The sequence below is a fragment of the Helicoverpa armigera genome, chromosome 1 (genome assembly GCF_030705265.1).
Source record: "Helicoverpa armigera isolate CAAS_96S chromosome 1, ASM3070526v1, whole genome shotgun sequence".
Lineage (NCBI taxonomy): Eukaryota > Metazoa > Arthropoda > Insecta > Lepidoptera > Noctuidae > Helicoverpa > Helicoverpa armigera.
This window is the reverse complement of record NC_087120.1, coordinates 9,248,361-9,263,832: the sequence shown is the minus strand read 5'-3', so window position 1 is coordinate 9,263,832 and position 15,472 is coordinate 9,248,361. Positions and strand designations below refer to the sequence as shown.

The 15,472-nt window shown below is 39.5% G+C and overlaps 1 protein-coding gene across 1 annotated transcript in view; it reads left to right on the top strand.

Annotated features, from left to right (window-relative positions):
* Positions 1–4,677: 4,677 nt before the first annotated feature.
* LOC110378222 (gamma-aminobutyric acid receptor subunit beta) overlaps positions 4,678–15,472 on the top strand; it is a 29,956-nt gene continuing 19,161 nt past the window's right edge. The window contains exon 1 of the mRNA XM_049840322.2: positions 4,678–4,932. Coding sequence (XP_049696279.1) covers positions 4,844–4,932 — 89 coding nt within the window. The 5' untranslated portion in view covers positions 4,678–4,843. The remainder of the gene's footprint in view (positions 4,933–15,472) is intronic.

Here is a 15,472-nt window from a genome sequence, read left to right as displayed (position 1 = left end):
AGCGTTTTTAACCTTTTGTCATAATTATTGCGAACTTTTTTTGGGTCGGGGGTTTTTTTAAATTTACAATTTAATTTTATTTCATGCTTTTTAAAGGAGCTCCTTAATTTTTCCTTCTTTCATTTAGTTTATTTTATCTTAAGAAGGGGTCGCTATATGCGATCTCGGCCAAAGGAAGCTGTTTAACAATCTTCATGACAAACTGGCTCTGGGAGAATTGCACAGATTGAGAAACAATAAAGATTAACCTTTGGACATTCTAGATTTTCAGCAAAAATATAAATCGGTTTATCCGTTTCATTCCGGCATTCCAGGGTTTCATCCGCCACATCCCATTTCCAGCAACAGGTTCTCGTCAATCAGAAACTTGAAGAGAACTCGTCAAGACAAATTCAACGAGCCCAAACTCGATGGGTTTACTAAAAGGCAGTTCAGGGTTACGTCTCCTACCTTCGTGCCCTAACGGCAGACCAGCTCAGTGGTTCCAAAAGACATTAGTGTTTCAAATTTCAGATCCCACATATACTTGCAAGTAAACTGAGCGTGTAACATTCCTATCACATCTAGCAAACGAGCTGATGACCTTGAAGACCTGAACCGATTTCCACCAAACATAGCTAAGAACACTCCCGACTGACATACCTTTTAAACAAAAAAAACCGCATTACAATCGGATCATCCGTTTGGGAGCTACGATGCCACATACACACACACACACACACACACACACACAGACACGTCAAACTTATAACACCCCGTCGTTTTTGCGTCGGGGGTTAAAAAGAGTTTTGTGCTACATCATTAAGTTAAGGAATTCATTATTTATAATGAATCATTAGTAAAATCAAAACATTTAAATCAAAAAAAAATATTCAAATTAGGCTGCAAAACAGCACTTTTTGAACGTCAGAAATCTACAAAAAACAGCCCCCAAAACGCCCACCCTCCACCACTTCCTATGTGTTTTTGCTGGGAAGAAGAATTGGCACAACAAACTCCCCAGCAACACATGTCTGTCTGTAGGTTAGAATAACCTATTACCAATTTATAATACATAAATTTGTATACTGCAGTATAGGTACAATATGCAACCACCCCATGCTAGCTAGCACTCATCCTACATACCTAAGGAACTCAAGCATTTAATGTTTATTTAAAAGTTTATTTAATGGTGAGCTTTGTGCAACTGGGTGTATGTCAATCTTAAAACTAATAAATTATGATGCGACGTTTCCCGGTAATTTTCTGCGACATTTTGTCAAGTGAATAAGTGTTCGGTAAAATTTAGATGTTACGCTTTAACCAGCATAAGTGGCACATCCTTTCGCGAATAATCTGTTTATTGTGTACTGATCAACGTGTTATAAATGGGTGTAAAGCTTGGCCCTGAGTATATTGTGAGCTCAATAGGTTTTGATTACCGACTGGCTCAATAGCTCCTATATTCACGAGTGACCATTGGGTACTATATGGATGGGTGCATGTGTGTTTAGTTCTTAAGCGCAGGCCACACCGCCAGCTAGCGGGCGGACTAGGCGGGTGAACATCGTTTCACCTCTTTACATACTTCGGTTCACACCGCGAGCTACCGACTAACCTAACGACTTAATCTAAAGAAATATCCTACGATTCTAGCTAAGCTACACGTTCACCTCGTTGGCGCGCCCGGTTCGTTCGCTCGTCCTCCCCGTTTCGAGTAGACTGGTCGACGCTCGTCTTTCGAATGGCAGTCTAGTGTTCGTCTGTCCGTAGTTTTCGGTGTGAACCCCATAGTTTAGCTCGCCAATATTTCGCGTAGTTTGTATAGTTTCCTTCGTTCGTTTCGCCCACCCGCCTCACCCGCCCGCCCGCAAGCGGGCGGTGTGGCCTGCGCTTTAATTTGGTCCCTTGCACAATCGTTCAGTAGGTCTTTATGATCATTTTTGGCAGGTTATCACATGATGATGATTATGACATTCTTTTACCTCTTATCATAGACAGGGCTCGCAGATGTTTTTCCTATTCCATTCCATTTTGAGCAGCAAGTATGTCAGGTATTAATACGCATGTATTACATAATATTGCTAATACCTAAAAACAAATTTTAGGTGCATCGCCCTAGAAGTCGGTGTCTTATGGATGTTCCTAAGTAAATTTTGCCACCGACTTCTTGGCCGATGCACTTAAAATTAGTTTTATTTGAGTTTTTAGTGTTTTTGTAAGTCGGTTTAATTTTTTTTGTAAAAAAGTTTGGCAGCTTTTGGAAGATTTTTGTTATAAAATGTTACGTAAAATATGTAGCGTTAATTCCGAGAGAAAATTAATTGCTTTTGTACTTACATGCACATGCACAAAGAAGACAGTTGCTAAGCAACCGAACTCATACTCGACACATCATCATCCTCCGAGCCTTTTCCCAACTATGTTGGGGTCGGCTTCTAGTCTAACCGGATTCAGCCGAGAACCAGCGTTTTACAAGGAGCGACTGCCTATCTGATTTTCGCAACCCAGTTACCCCATGGTTAGACTGGCGTCAGATTTACTTGCTTCTGACTACCCATAGTGACTGCCAAGGATGTTCAATGACAGCCGGGACCTACAGTTTAAAGGCATGATTCCGAACGACGCAGCAAGCAGCAGTGTTGCCGCAGCAGTGCTGCCGCGACACTACTGGTCCCCGTACAATTTCTATTGGCTTTTATGAGATTACATTCCGAGCTAGGCAGCAGTGTCGCGGCAGCAATGTAGCGGCCGCGACAGACCAGTAGTGACGCGTCTGCCGCCGCAGCAAGAGTACCTATTTGAATGTTGACACGCAAATTGACAACAAAAGGATGAATTTCTCAGACTCAGACTTCTTCCTCTTGCAACAGTATAAATAAAAGTTGGTCATCAATCGACATCTTGTCAACTCAACAACGCATCACCACGAACAGAGCGACACTGCCGCGTTGCTTGGAATCAGCGCGACAGGCAGCACTGCTGCGGCAACACTGCTGCGTGCAGCGTCGTTCGGAATCATGCCTTAAAGGTATGATTCCGATCGACGCTGCACGCAGCAGTGTTGCCGCACCAGTGCTGCCGCGACACTACTGGTCCCCGTACAATTTCTATTGGCTTATATGAGATTACATTCCGAGCTAGGCAGCAATGTCGCGGCAGCAATGTAGCGGCAGCACTGCTGCGCGTCAGTGTCGCCCTGCCGCCGCGACAGACCAGTAGTGACGCGTCTGCCGCCGCAGCAAGAGTACCTACTTGAATGTTGACACGTAAATTGACAACAAAAGGATGAATTTCTCTGACTCAGACTTCTTCCTCTTCCAACAGTATACTTAAATAAAAGTTGGTCATCAATCGACATCTTGTCAACTCTAAGTAAACTAACGAATACACAACAACGCATCACCACGAACAGAGCGACACTACCGCGTTGCTCGGAATTAGCGCGGCAGGCAGCACTGCTGGGCAGCACTGCTGCGGCAACACTGTTGCGGCAACACTGCTGCGTGCAGCGTCGTTCGGAATCATACCTTTATGAACATTTTTTTCATAACAGCGCCTGAACAATGTTTGGAGCATTTTTTTTGTATGAAGGTGTAAAAAAATTAAGTTACAGAGTATGCCATATTTTTTTTTACATTTTTATCTTTTTTTTGAGATACGTCACATTGTTATAGGACATGGGGCAATTTTGTATGGATTATGATCCGTCATCTTTCAAAATATATTTTATTCATTAACTCCGATACATTTTTTTATTAAGAAAATTATCAAAGCTCTACGTATCCATGGGTGAATCTAAATCGTACTGGTGCGATATTTATATTTGTGTGTCTGTATTTAATTTGACAAACCACTGTGTTAAATTGTTTAGATAGCGGTTAAAAATCTAATGCCCATTTTCACCAAGAAATACCTAAATTAAGGGATCCCCTAAGAGCATTTACGGAACACTTAATAAGAATTTCGTTTTCACCAAAGTTTAGGTATCCCTTATCCATAGTTATTTATGTCAAAATTGGGAGAGCACTTATTCTAAGTGGCACTTAGATTAAGAGATTGTTGGTGAAAATGGGCATAATATACAGGGTTACTGGTAAGTAGACCGCATCCTTTCATGAGGTGTATAACCCTGTATGTAAAAATGAAACCCGCTTTCCGTTGTCCCACATAACATGAAAACGGCTTGACCAATTTGGCTGAATATTAGAGGGGAGGTAACTTAGACCCGGGAGAAGGTATTAGCATAGTTTTGTCACCATCCGGCTACGGGACGCGGGTGAAACCGCGGGCGAAAGCTATTACTATATATCTACGATCACTCTTCCGAAACACAATTGTATTTATTTGAAACCAGCTGATCCCGCGAACTTCGTATCATTTTAAGTTTCCCTGGACTTTTACATACCTACATGTTAAAAAAAGCCAAATTAGACCAGCATAATCGAGTTTTAGTCAAACTAACGAAAAGCAATTCATTTTTATATACAAGAAGATAATATTTTTTGTACTTATTTGAAATACAAATGTATATATTTTTAAATAAGTTATATTTTTAGCTGGAAGTAAAAAAAGATAAATTATTAAAGTTTTAATAAAACATGTGCGGTGGCATAGAGTCATATCATGCCAGTGTCAAGATAGAGCGTTTAGAGCGTTTGTCGCTCAATAAGGCTCCCAGTGAGGATCTGAGCGTAGTCGTAGCGAGCGGAAGGAGGCGGCCGGGCTGCGGTCGATAGTTGCTGGGGCGCAGGCGCGGGGTCTTGACGCCTGAGGGGCTATAAGAACACGCCAGTCCGCCGGCAGGCTGATACGCGGCTGCCGGCAGCCAGCGTCCGCAAGGGCGCACGCGGACCCGCAAAACATGCATACGAGCCGTCCGCGCGGCGTGCACAGCATCGCGCTAGTGCTGTCTCTTGCGATTGCCTGGTTGCCTCATGCCGACCATGCCGCGTGAGTATCTTCAGCTCTATCACCAGGTTCGAGCCGTGATATTTGATCTCATCGCATGATATCGCGCACACCCTGCACGCACTTGAGAAGCCATAGCGTGCGTGTAAATCTCTGAAAGCCGAGAGTTCACATTGCTCGACGCGCGTCTGATTTGTTTATAACATGACCTCGATGTTAATCCCTCGCTAATAAGCTAATAAGGAAAAGGGTTGTAGGCCAAGGTTTCATAAGCTTAGTATCTTGTTTATTAATATAATTCAAGCGAGAAAAAGTGTATTTTCAGCCCACCTTAATATTCGTTGGGAGATGAAATCTACTTATATGTGCTGTATTTTATTGACAAATCAAATTATGTTTCTGTCGTTGATTGGAAAATCAATTTTGTATATTTTCAATTAGGTATTTACAAATCAAACCGGACAATAAGAGAACAATATTGGAGAAATTGAGACCGCCATTAGGCCCACATTGTAATCGTTTTTTTGTCGTTGCGTTATTGTTTAAAATAGACTTTTCTTTAGAAAAATAAATTGAATGTGTTAAATAGTGAGTGAATAGTGTCATGCCTCATCTGACCCCGAAGTGCAATAAACAACAAAAAAAAAATAGTCTGTAAGCGTTAAGAGGAGAGAGAGGGAGAGAGTACCTTTATCAATGAGACAAACAGATCAAATCTTTTTCGTCCGTGAAACGTTATAATATTTGGTCAGTAATAATATTGTTGATTATATCTTTTGCAATGTTAAGCGGATATTTGTTTAAATAAGCAATTGATAAATTAATAAGAATAGCTATTATTTACACTTGGCGATTCTATTCCGTCATTTTATATGTAGTTCGTCAATAATAACGAACTTACCTGAGTTTGGGAATATTTGCAGCGATACTAGGCCGATGAGTGCCATTAGATATTTTTGTAATATTTGAGAATACTTTCTTGAAAAAGTACAAAACTATTAGTATGCAAATGGCTTCATGAAGAATGTATGCAAACTACAGTTTTGATCTTCCCGACCTTGACAGTTGCAATATCAAAATACCATCACTTTCAGGCTACACTGACCCACAAATATGTACCGTATAGACTAACATATATATATCATCATCATCTTCCGAGCCTTTTTCCCAATCATGTTGGGGTCGGCTTCCAGTCTAACCGGATTCAGCTGAGTACCAGTGCTTTACAAGAAGCGACTGCCTATCTGACCTCCTCAACCCAGTTACCCGGGCAACCCGATACCCCTTGGTTAGACTGGTGTCAGACTTACTGGCTTCTGACTACCCGTAACGACTGCCAAGGATGTTCAATGACAGCCGGGACCTACAGTTTAACGTGCCATCCGAAACACAGCCAATGATGTCTAAGATATACTTAGAAAGTACATACAAACTTAGAAAAGTTGCATTGGTACTTGCCTGACCTGGGATCGAACCCGCGCCCTCACACTTGAGAGGTTGGTCCTTTACCCACTAGGCCACCACGACTTTAGACTAACATATATATATATATATTATTAAATACAAAACTTGTTAGTATATAGGAACTTTATTCTATGTTAGTATCACTAATAGCTTGATTGATATTTTAAGTTTCGGTTGATGTCTTTTTAATCGAAAGTAGACGCTGCTTTGGTATAAGGCATCTTAGCGTAGAATACTTTATAATGAAGTTTCTGTTACCACTGCCGTTCCACCGATAGCTTGGACCTTTCCCCGGTTGATGAGATACTACCACATAATACAACACATACGTAACATTTAAATAAATGTAGAAACAGGCCAGTTTCGCAGAAAATCTGTCAGTACCTTTATAATTGTTCTTTAACAACCATTAGCTATAATGAAAACAATGTAGGTACCTAGGTACTGGATAGTGTAGATATAATATTTTCGCTTTCAGTGTTATCAGTTGTCTGTTTAAACATAATTGTAACTCTGTTGATAGTTCCTACATAATCAACTGGAACAACAGAGGTAAATGTTGAAAAATACTGTTCGTTACATTTTGAAATAAAGCGTGAAAAAGCGGCGTGCAAATTAAGAAACAATCAGTAGTCGTACTACGATAAACTATTTTCGTGTGTATCTTCAATCTTTTATTGTTTTGGATTTTTTTCATGAACACGGGAATTCCTGATTCGGGCTTAGAATAGCTTACACGAGCGACACATGAGACTATTTACAGCCTTCTATTTCGGTGCCCCTAAACAGAACCGCCCACGGCCATTCAGATCAGCTTGATTCTGCGTACAGTCTAATTTGATTCTATTTCTACTTACTTCCATGTTCTATATGCCTGCGTCATCAGTAATCGTGACTTGCACTTAAAGCTAAGGTTTACATTCTTATTACACTTCATATTGGAAGTAAGTCGTGCTGGCGAGAACACTGCTTTCTGTTAGGTTGGTAAACCTGGCGCCGAATGCGCGCCGTGATGTTGGTACATCGTGCGCGGGCTGCGTCCCGCGCGTTCCCGCCTTTTTACAGCAGCAGCAAACTTGTTTCTGTATATTCCTTCTGTCCTGATCATACAAAGGAATGAGGTCATGGGCCCCAAACTCTGCACAATAGAGGACCTCCGTTCCGGCGGGAACCTATTTCCTTCTAATAGAATGTGGTGTGCTCCGGTAAGACCGTATTTTGATACTTGAAAAGCTGTATGGGTTCCATCTTTCTTAGTAATTGGCATGGTGCCGTGACCAAGTCTATATTCATCCATTCTCAGCTTAAATGCCGCAAACATGTCCAAATAAGACGTTTTTGTATTCCAAACCTTGAGCCTTTGTGACAGTTATCCATATGGCATCTATATCACTTCTTTTTATAGAGTATAATCGTTCCCCATAAAATATATATTGTAGTCTGTTGACCCCACTTTAGCTTGCATTTTGGTACTAACTCCTTTCACTTTTTGCCTGTTTGTGTTGTGGGCAGTGAAAATTATGCTTGTTATTTGGGATGCCAAAATAACTTCGGACTTCAACTCTTCTTTTCTCATTGCATATGCAGCCTTGTCAGAGTTTGCGAGGGATCCAAACATAATATTGGCCAGAGCATCTATGATCTTTAGGTACGCCTTGTATAAAGCAGTTAGACATTTAACCTTTTTATCTCCATCCAATGTCATTCGGGGTCTTTTGGGGTCTTGCACTTCTTGTCTTGTGTCTGGGTCAACAATAATATCATTCCTCTTTCTCTTCAAGGATGAGGTCCCAGCACTAGTATCCATTTCAGTGGACATTTTGAGGTTTTATTATTGTGGCAAATTAACAATCAAACAAAATAAGGATCTGTTGATACTTCATGATACTATTAACGTCATTATGTGAATCAACGTTCAAGCTCACTAGTGACCTGGTGTTACCGAACAAGGTGAAAGAATTGGGTTACGACGCGATCGTAAAACTACTCGACAGCCATTTCACACCAAAAAGGTTCGGGTTTGCAGAGAAGTCGATTTTCTATGCAGCAAGTCAGCGACCAGGCGAAACGCACACTCAATGGGCGGCAAGAATTAGAGGATTGGCAACTCACTGCGCATTCAAAAATTTGGAGGAAGCTTTACTGGACAAATTCATCATGGGCATGTCACCGGGACGTGAGCGCGACAAGTTGTTCGTGCAGGATCAGAGAGAGCTGACTCTCGCAAAGGCGATCGACTTGGCGGAGAGCGTGCGGTGTGCACGCCAGGCATCGGCGATGCCGGTGGCGGCGGCGGCCGGGCCGGCCGTGGCAGCCGCGGATGGCTTCAGTATCTCCAAGAAAGAGAAGTGCAGTGTGCGTGGGTTCACCAACCATAAATCCAATCAGTGCCGGTATAAAAATTTCAAGTGCAAAAAGTGCAATAATAAAGGTCATTTGCGTAAAATGTGTCCCAACGAGGGCAAAGTGAAATACGTCGAACAAGGTACGATGGACGACGGTGACGATGACGGTGAGTGTTTTTATAATATTCGGTGCACAAAAGGGAAACCCATGACAGAGCGAGTGACGATTAGTGGTCTAGCCTTGGAGTTCGAGATTGATAGCGGTTCAGCAGTAAGCGTAATTTCGGAAAGAACTTACAACTCGAATTTTAAGCAGTTGCCATTGTCAATCACTAAATAAAACCGTTTAAAAACGACTGTATAGTTATACTGGGGAAAATATCGTAGCTATTGGAGTTGTTTTGTTGCCTATATCATACTTAGGTCGCACACATACACTTACGCAGACTTGCCGGTGAAGACCAAGACTGGGACTCCGACGTGATTCCGGATGTAACGTCGCCTGCTACCGACCACCCCGAGCCTACTTCGCAACCAGTGAGGGGAGGAGAGGCGACAACTGTCGCAGTACCAGCTACGGCTATGCCGGCCGCACCGGGTACAGACCTCACGCCGCCCGGCACGCCACCGGAGACCTCGCCGCGCAGCCCCCGCGCCGTTTCGCCCCTCAGGCGAAGGGCAATTAGCCCAATATTCTCGACACCTTAGTCGATCTAGAGTTATAATGTTTAGTTTATTTAGTAGATTAAGTTATAATTTAAGTAGATAGGTAAAGAGTATATTCCCTATCTAAGAGGGGAGAGATGTTAGGTTGGTAAACCTGGCGCCGAATGCGCGCCGTGATGTTGGTACATCGTGCGCGGGCTGCGTCCCGCGTGTTCCCGCCTTTTTACAAATAAAATTAGTGTGCAAAAGACTATCGTGTTTAATTGACGTACTGCGTTGTTCCCTGTTTCCCGCGCAAAAACATAACACTTTCGAAATGAGGGTTTTGTAAAATGGCGTCCACGAGGTGGCAGCACCGAGGCGTCAGGTCCAGGTACCCGTCAAAGTGCTTATCTTTACTATGAACCGTGAACGATTTTAGTGATTTATATTGTATAAATAAAGCAGTGCATTAATGTTTTACAATTGCGGTTGAGTAGACAAAAACTAAATCGTATTGTGTAAACAAATTCTAGTACATTGCGTTATCTGCCTTTCAACGAGCTTTTCCTTAGTACCATTGACTTTTGCACCCCTCTTCCTAAGCTCAATTTTTAGTTCGGATAACTTATTCTGTCCGTAGTCCATAATAAAATCAAAAACATTTCCAATATAACAAAATTTCAATAAACAATAAGTTTGGGCCCTACAATTCCATACTATTTGACAGCTGTTTGGACCAGACGCATACGTGGCGCCACCCTGTGGCAGAAAAATTAGAGAAAACCCTCATTTTTATAACTACCTTAGTTAATTCCTCTTTTGTTTGTAAATATAGAAAATAGCTATCCTCTCTGGTTTCAGCCGCGTCCAAGTAAACTGCTTTCAGCACCCGGATAAAAATATGAAAGTCAAATTATATTAATAATTTTATTATTAAATAATAGTTTATATATATTTAAAATATATAATTTGAAATAAGTTATAAGTATTAATTAATGAACTTAAGATTATCTGATTAACTTACACGAAATATCTTGCAGTACTTTATTTTACTTTACGTCTACAGAATAAACAGGATGGGTGAAAACCAAAAGATTACCCAAATTATCCATATACATAATTTATACAATTGTTCTAAATTCGGTTATTTCCTAGTATTAACTTACGCAGTTCAGTACGCATATTTACATAAAAGAATATACTTAGATCTCTCTACAAAAGTTCTTCTGGGGTCAGTATCACAAACCGTGTCTGCGGTCTCTCACTGGCCCAACCGACAGACAACTTTTTCCATGTTGGCTTCCAAACCTAACTTGGTTCGCCTCTGTAGAAATAAAGTGGTCAAAAAAAGTTCGTGAATTGCGACGAATACTTATGATGGAACTAATAAAGGGAAGTTAGGTGCCAGCCGGAGTGCAGCGTCTGTTGAATCCTTTAATTCATACCTACCTATATCACTTTTATATTATCGACACTTTTCGTTGTAATTTTATAAGTTGAGAACGGGTTCACCTATCCGAACCAAATATTTCGGCTTTGTTCGGACTATTTAGTGGATGGTTTATGTGAAGTGTGCATAAAATCGGTCCTGTGGTTCTTCATTTAACACATTTTCTGTAAATAAATGGTGGACGTAGCGAAGCACGAACCGCAGGCCACTAGTTTTATATAAAAACTAAGTTGTGCCAGCGGTTTCATCCGTGTCCCGTGGGAAATTCTGCACGAACCTGGATAAAAAGTCTATAGTGTTCCTCTATAAGTGGTCTATCTAACAATAAAAGATTTTTCAAATCGGACCCGGAATTTCTGAGATTAGCAAGTTCAAGCAAACAAACAGACAAATTCCTCAGCTTTATAATATTAGTCTAGATTACTTTTCGTTGTAATTGTATAATTCAAGAACGGTCGCACTTGAGAACGGTTTCACCAATCCAAACCAAATGTTTAGGTTTTGTTCGGACTAACTAGTAGATGATTTATAATATGAAGTTTGCACAAAATCGATCGAGTGGTTTTTCATTTATCATGTTTTTTTTTGTAATTAACACGTGGACTTTATACGTAGCCCGCGGTACGCACCGCGGGCCACTACTAGCAACTACTAGTATAAGAATTTTGTGGACAGTTACAGTGGTTTGCATACAAGTAGTCTTTAAATTGAATTACGCATTTGGTCCAGGCCGTATGAAAACTTGATAAAAATAAGATTATGTGTGTTTTATTTATTTTTATTTAGGAAATAAACAGATATTATTATGTGTGTGTACAAAAATTTGTAAATAAATAAAATACAATAATAATTACAATCAAATTAACAACAATTAATCCAAAACAGTTTCCACACTTAATCTATACATTCGCTTTAGTTATATCAAACTAAAACAGTTAGGTACAACAAACTAAAACTTCTCAAATGTTAAGAGGAACCAAATAATCGTGAATTTTTTTTTTAATTTTGGAAAAGCTAGATTAAAAAAATATCTATTACCATTATGACAAACTGTTATGGATGATCATTATGACAAACTGAAGTTATTTAAGTCAGATTTTTTCTACGTAGGAGACGTCCAGTATTTATTCAATCAATGTTTTGTAAGAAGTTACTTACGAAGAATAGTTAATACTACCAATTGGCATTGAAAATAACTTTTACTGCAATTATTTCATTTTGGAATACGTTGTTTTAAAGGATAACAATATGATATCAATTTTACTATTTCTCATCAATGTTAAGATACATCTTGCAGAATTCAATTACTAAACATCGTATTATTTTGTATGCAGCCGCTTCCTATTTTTATCTGCGGAAGTTTACTACTCGTTTATTTATAATAAGATAGATATATCTATATCGCTAACAGGTTCTCGGTTTATGCGCTACGATGCACTTTCTTGATTAGATGTCGAGGGTCTCTCCACCTCCCCTTTAATCTTGCAAATGTCACGGGGGTGTTGGCTCGGCTAATTTCTACGCTGTATTATGTTGTTATGATTTCGAGGAAATGGAGCAATTCATCCGAAAATGCACCTTTCAAAACGTAGCTGCCATACGTGGAATTAACTTTGATGTATCTACAAAGGCTTTCGTAGACGGAACTGCGGCAGAATTACGATAAGAGACATCTGACAATTTCGATCGCTATACTCTTCTTTATGCAGGTTAAATAATATACATTGGTCAGTTTGGTTGTCCTATGCGTTGTCTCGAGACTGACATATTTGTCTGTGAATTATTGGTGTAATGAAGCTGGGTACCTATGCATTAGTATCGGTTTGTAAATTGATTATGATAAAGTAGTTTCACCAAGTGAATTCGTTCATTTCATACTGATTCTGATATCGAGAACAAGTTCTGAGATACCGGTGCTTAGGGATCCAGATACAGAAATCTCCTGACAATACGAGTCGTTTAAAGGAGCACCGCCATCTGATTCGGTCCCTTACTGAGGCACCTAACGAGAGCCTCATGAGATGTTGTTCGACGCTCTTGGTCATTAGACCATTGACCGTCACGTATATCCGCACATCGATAGCTTTGTAGTCATTTTACATGGTGACAACCCCGTGCGTTAGGTCGTGGTCACAGTCGATATACGTAATACCAGGTAAAGCTTTTCAGCTTCCACTTATTGAACTATGAGCCTTAGGCCTCAGTTGTGAATTTCCTTCCGAACGTATCATACTATACTTACAAACTTAATTGATATTATGGTGAAATTCTAGATATCGATATTTTTATACTTGTGTGACTAGCCAACATAGAAATAAAAATAGATACAGATATTGAATAGACCAGCAGTTGGCCAGCAGTTGGCAACTTTATCTCTAAGCGGGCGGTGTCTGTCTACCATTCACTTCCGATGAAACTGGTTAAGGTTAGGCACATTTAATTAGGTTAAGCCTCTCGTTGTTCGGAAGACATAAGCCTTGCACTGCATAGGTTTGCGTATAACGAAAAAATAATTATTATTTTACTTATTCCCTCTTTGTACATCATATTATATTCTCATAAAATTTGTTTGTCTGTACAAACTCATATTGAATAATCGGCCTAGACAGTATTTTTACATACAACAAGCCTTTTGAGATTTTTACAATGTCGGTCACGGTTACCGGATTACGGTCTTTTTGCAATGGAATTACAGAATGCAATATGGAAAATATTTTTTAAGGTACTATTAACAAATACGCATAAATATTTACTGTTTTTCAGTAATCGGATTATTCGCAGAAGCAAAGTGAATATAAAGAGAAAACAAAAGTGCCATACATGCTGTATCCTAGTGTGCAATTGTAATGTTAAATGGAAAAACCTTTATATCATTCCTATTCAATATTTTATCATAAAAATGAAATAGAAAGGAAAGATTTAGGCTTAATAATAAAGAACTGGCCCTCGATTTAATTTTAGCGAGTAGATACAGAAGCCCAGTTAGTGACCTGTCGATCCTCGACTTGATCTTTCATCATTCATGGAGACAGTCTTTCATGATATATCCTAATCAAATTGTACTAACTGCTAAGACAACCAATTTCCATCCCAGGAGAGCATTGGTCACATGAAATTTCTGGAATCATTTTTTTTAATCGTATAACCCTTCTCTTAAATACAACGAACACAACAAAAATAATTATCTATTTGACTTTTACTTTGAAAGATCTTCCGCTTGGTGGCTTCTGTCTCACGTATAGTGTCGTGGTCTTGTGTATGAAAAGAATATAATTATTTAAAAGAAAGTGACAAAAATAACATCTGAATATTTGAGTCCTGTTTACTCAATGTTCAGCGGTTATTGTTCTAAAGTACCGTTACTCAAATGAACATAATCATAGAATTACCTTTAGACATCAATGCCCATTTATTCAAAAGTAGTTCAACCTTATTCACCTAAAACCACGTTGGACCGATTAAGTGTTTATATTGTAACAAAATGTATGTAACTGTACAAATGTTTAGGTAATTTTTTTCTAAGTTTTACGCTGCCCTCCGTAGAAATCGGGAAACATTTAAAAAATAATAAAAAAAATGTAAAATAGGCCACTTTGCTTGACAACCTCCTTAATATTCTAGAAAGGTGAAACAGGTGAAATTAAAATATGGCGCATGAAGATCACATGGTCACAAGCAAAACACTGTAAAATACTGATTTTTTATCATCTCTTTTATTTCACTTCTCATATGTTTTTAAGGAAAATAAGCCAACAGTTTTCAAGTGGCAATTACGAAGAGCGGTGTCGAGCATTTAGAATGGCCCATTGACGAAGGGTGCTTGTATCGAGAGCCTCTTTCTTTGACTTGCCATTAACACTTGGTCTGAGTCTAATGACGTAAAATATTGACACTCGATATTGAATAACAAAGTTATTGAGATTCTTTCAGTAGTTTGAAGCAGTAAAGGAAACGCAACGTTACCCGGTTTATTTTTTGGTAGGTAAGTTTAACCGCTAAGTCGTATTAGTCAGTGTCATCGTAGCTCTTAAAAGCCACCAATCCTCGAAAATTCCGTGACAGTGCAATAAATTTATGTGAAGCTCCTCTGTCAGTGAATTTCTCAATCGTTCTGTCATTGTTCATTCCTCTGGATTGGCGTCCTGTTATCTATATAGTTTATCAAAGTTGAAAAAGTGCTCACTATCTCAAAAAGCATCTGACCATTATATACGTACCCTCTCATGTCATTGTACTTAAAATTAACGACCTCTCTTCCTTCTCTAGGGTTTGGACAAATTGTCATTGGGCCACGGTTATGTTCCAAAGTGGTAGGTTTTGCATGTATTTTATTCTTGCATTCACCAGTCGGCCTTGTAATATTGCTCAAACAAACTGTCCAAAGTTTAAAAGAATACACCAGCCAGTCTCTTTAAATTCTCATCAGGTTCATCACGGTGTTCAATCCACCAATCCAGAACCGTTCTGTAAGTACTGGTAAGATATGACGTTCTGGCAGAACTCGATTGTACATATGTGAATCTTCAATATAACTGTAATTTGTATTCCTTCCTAACAGGTGTCCAGGTACCCCATGACTTTTTCTCTCTCTCGGGGTTGGTGTATCTAGAGTATTATAAAGTTTCTTTCTTTCTTGGTGTGAAACATTTTTCTCTTTTTTATAATGTTCAGGCTT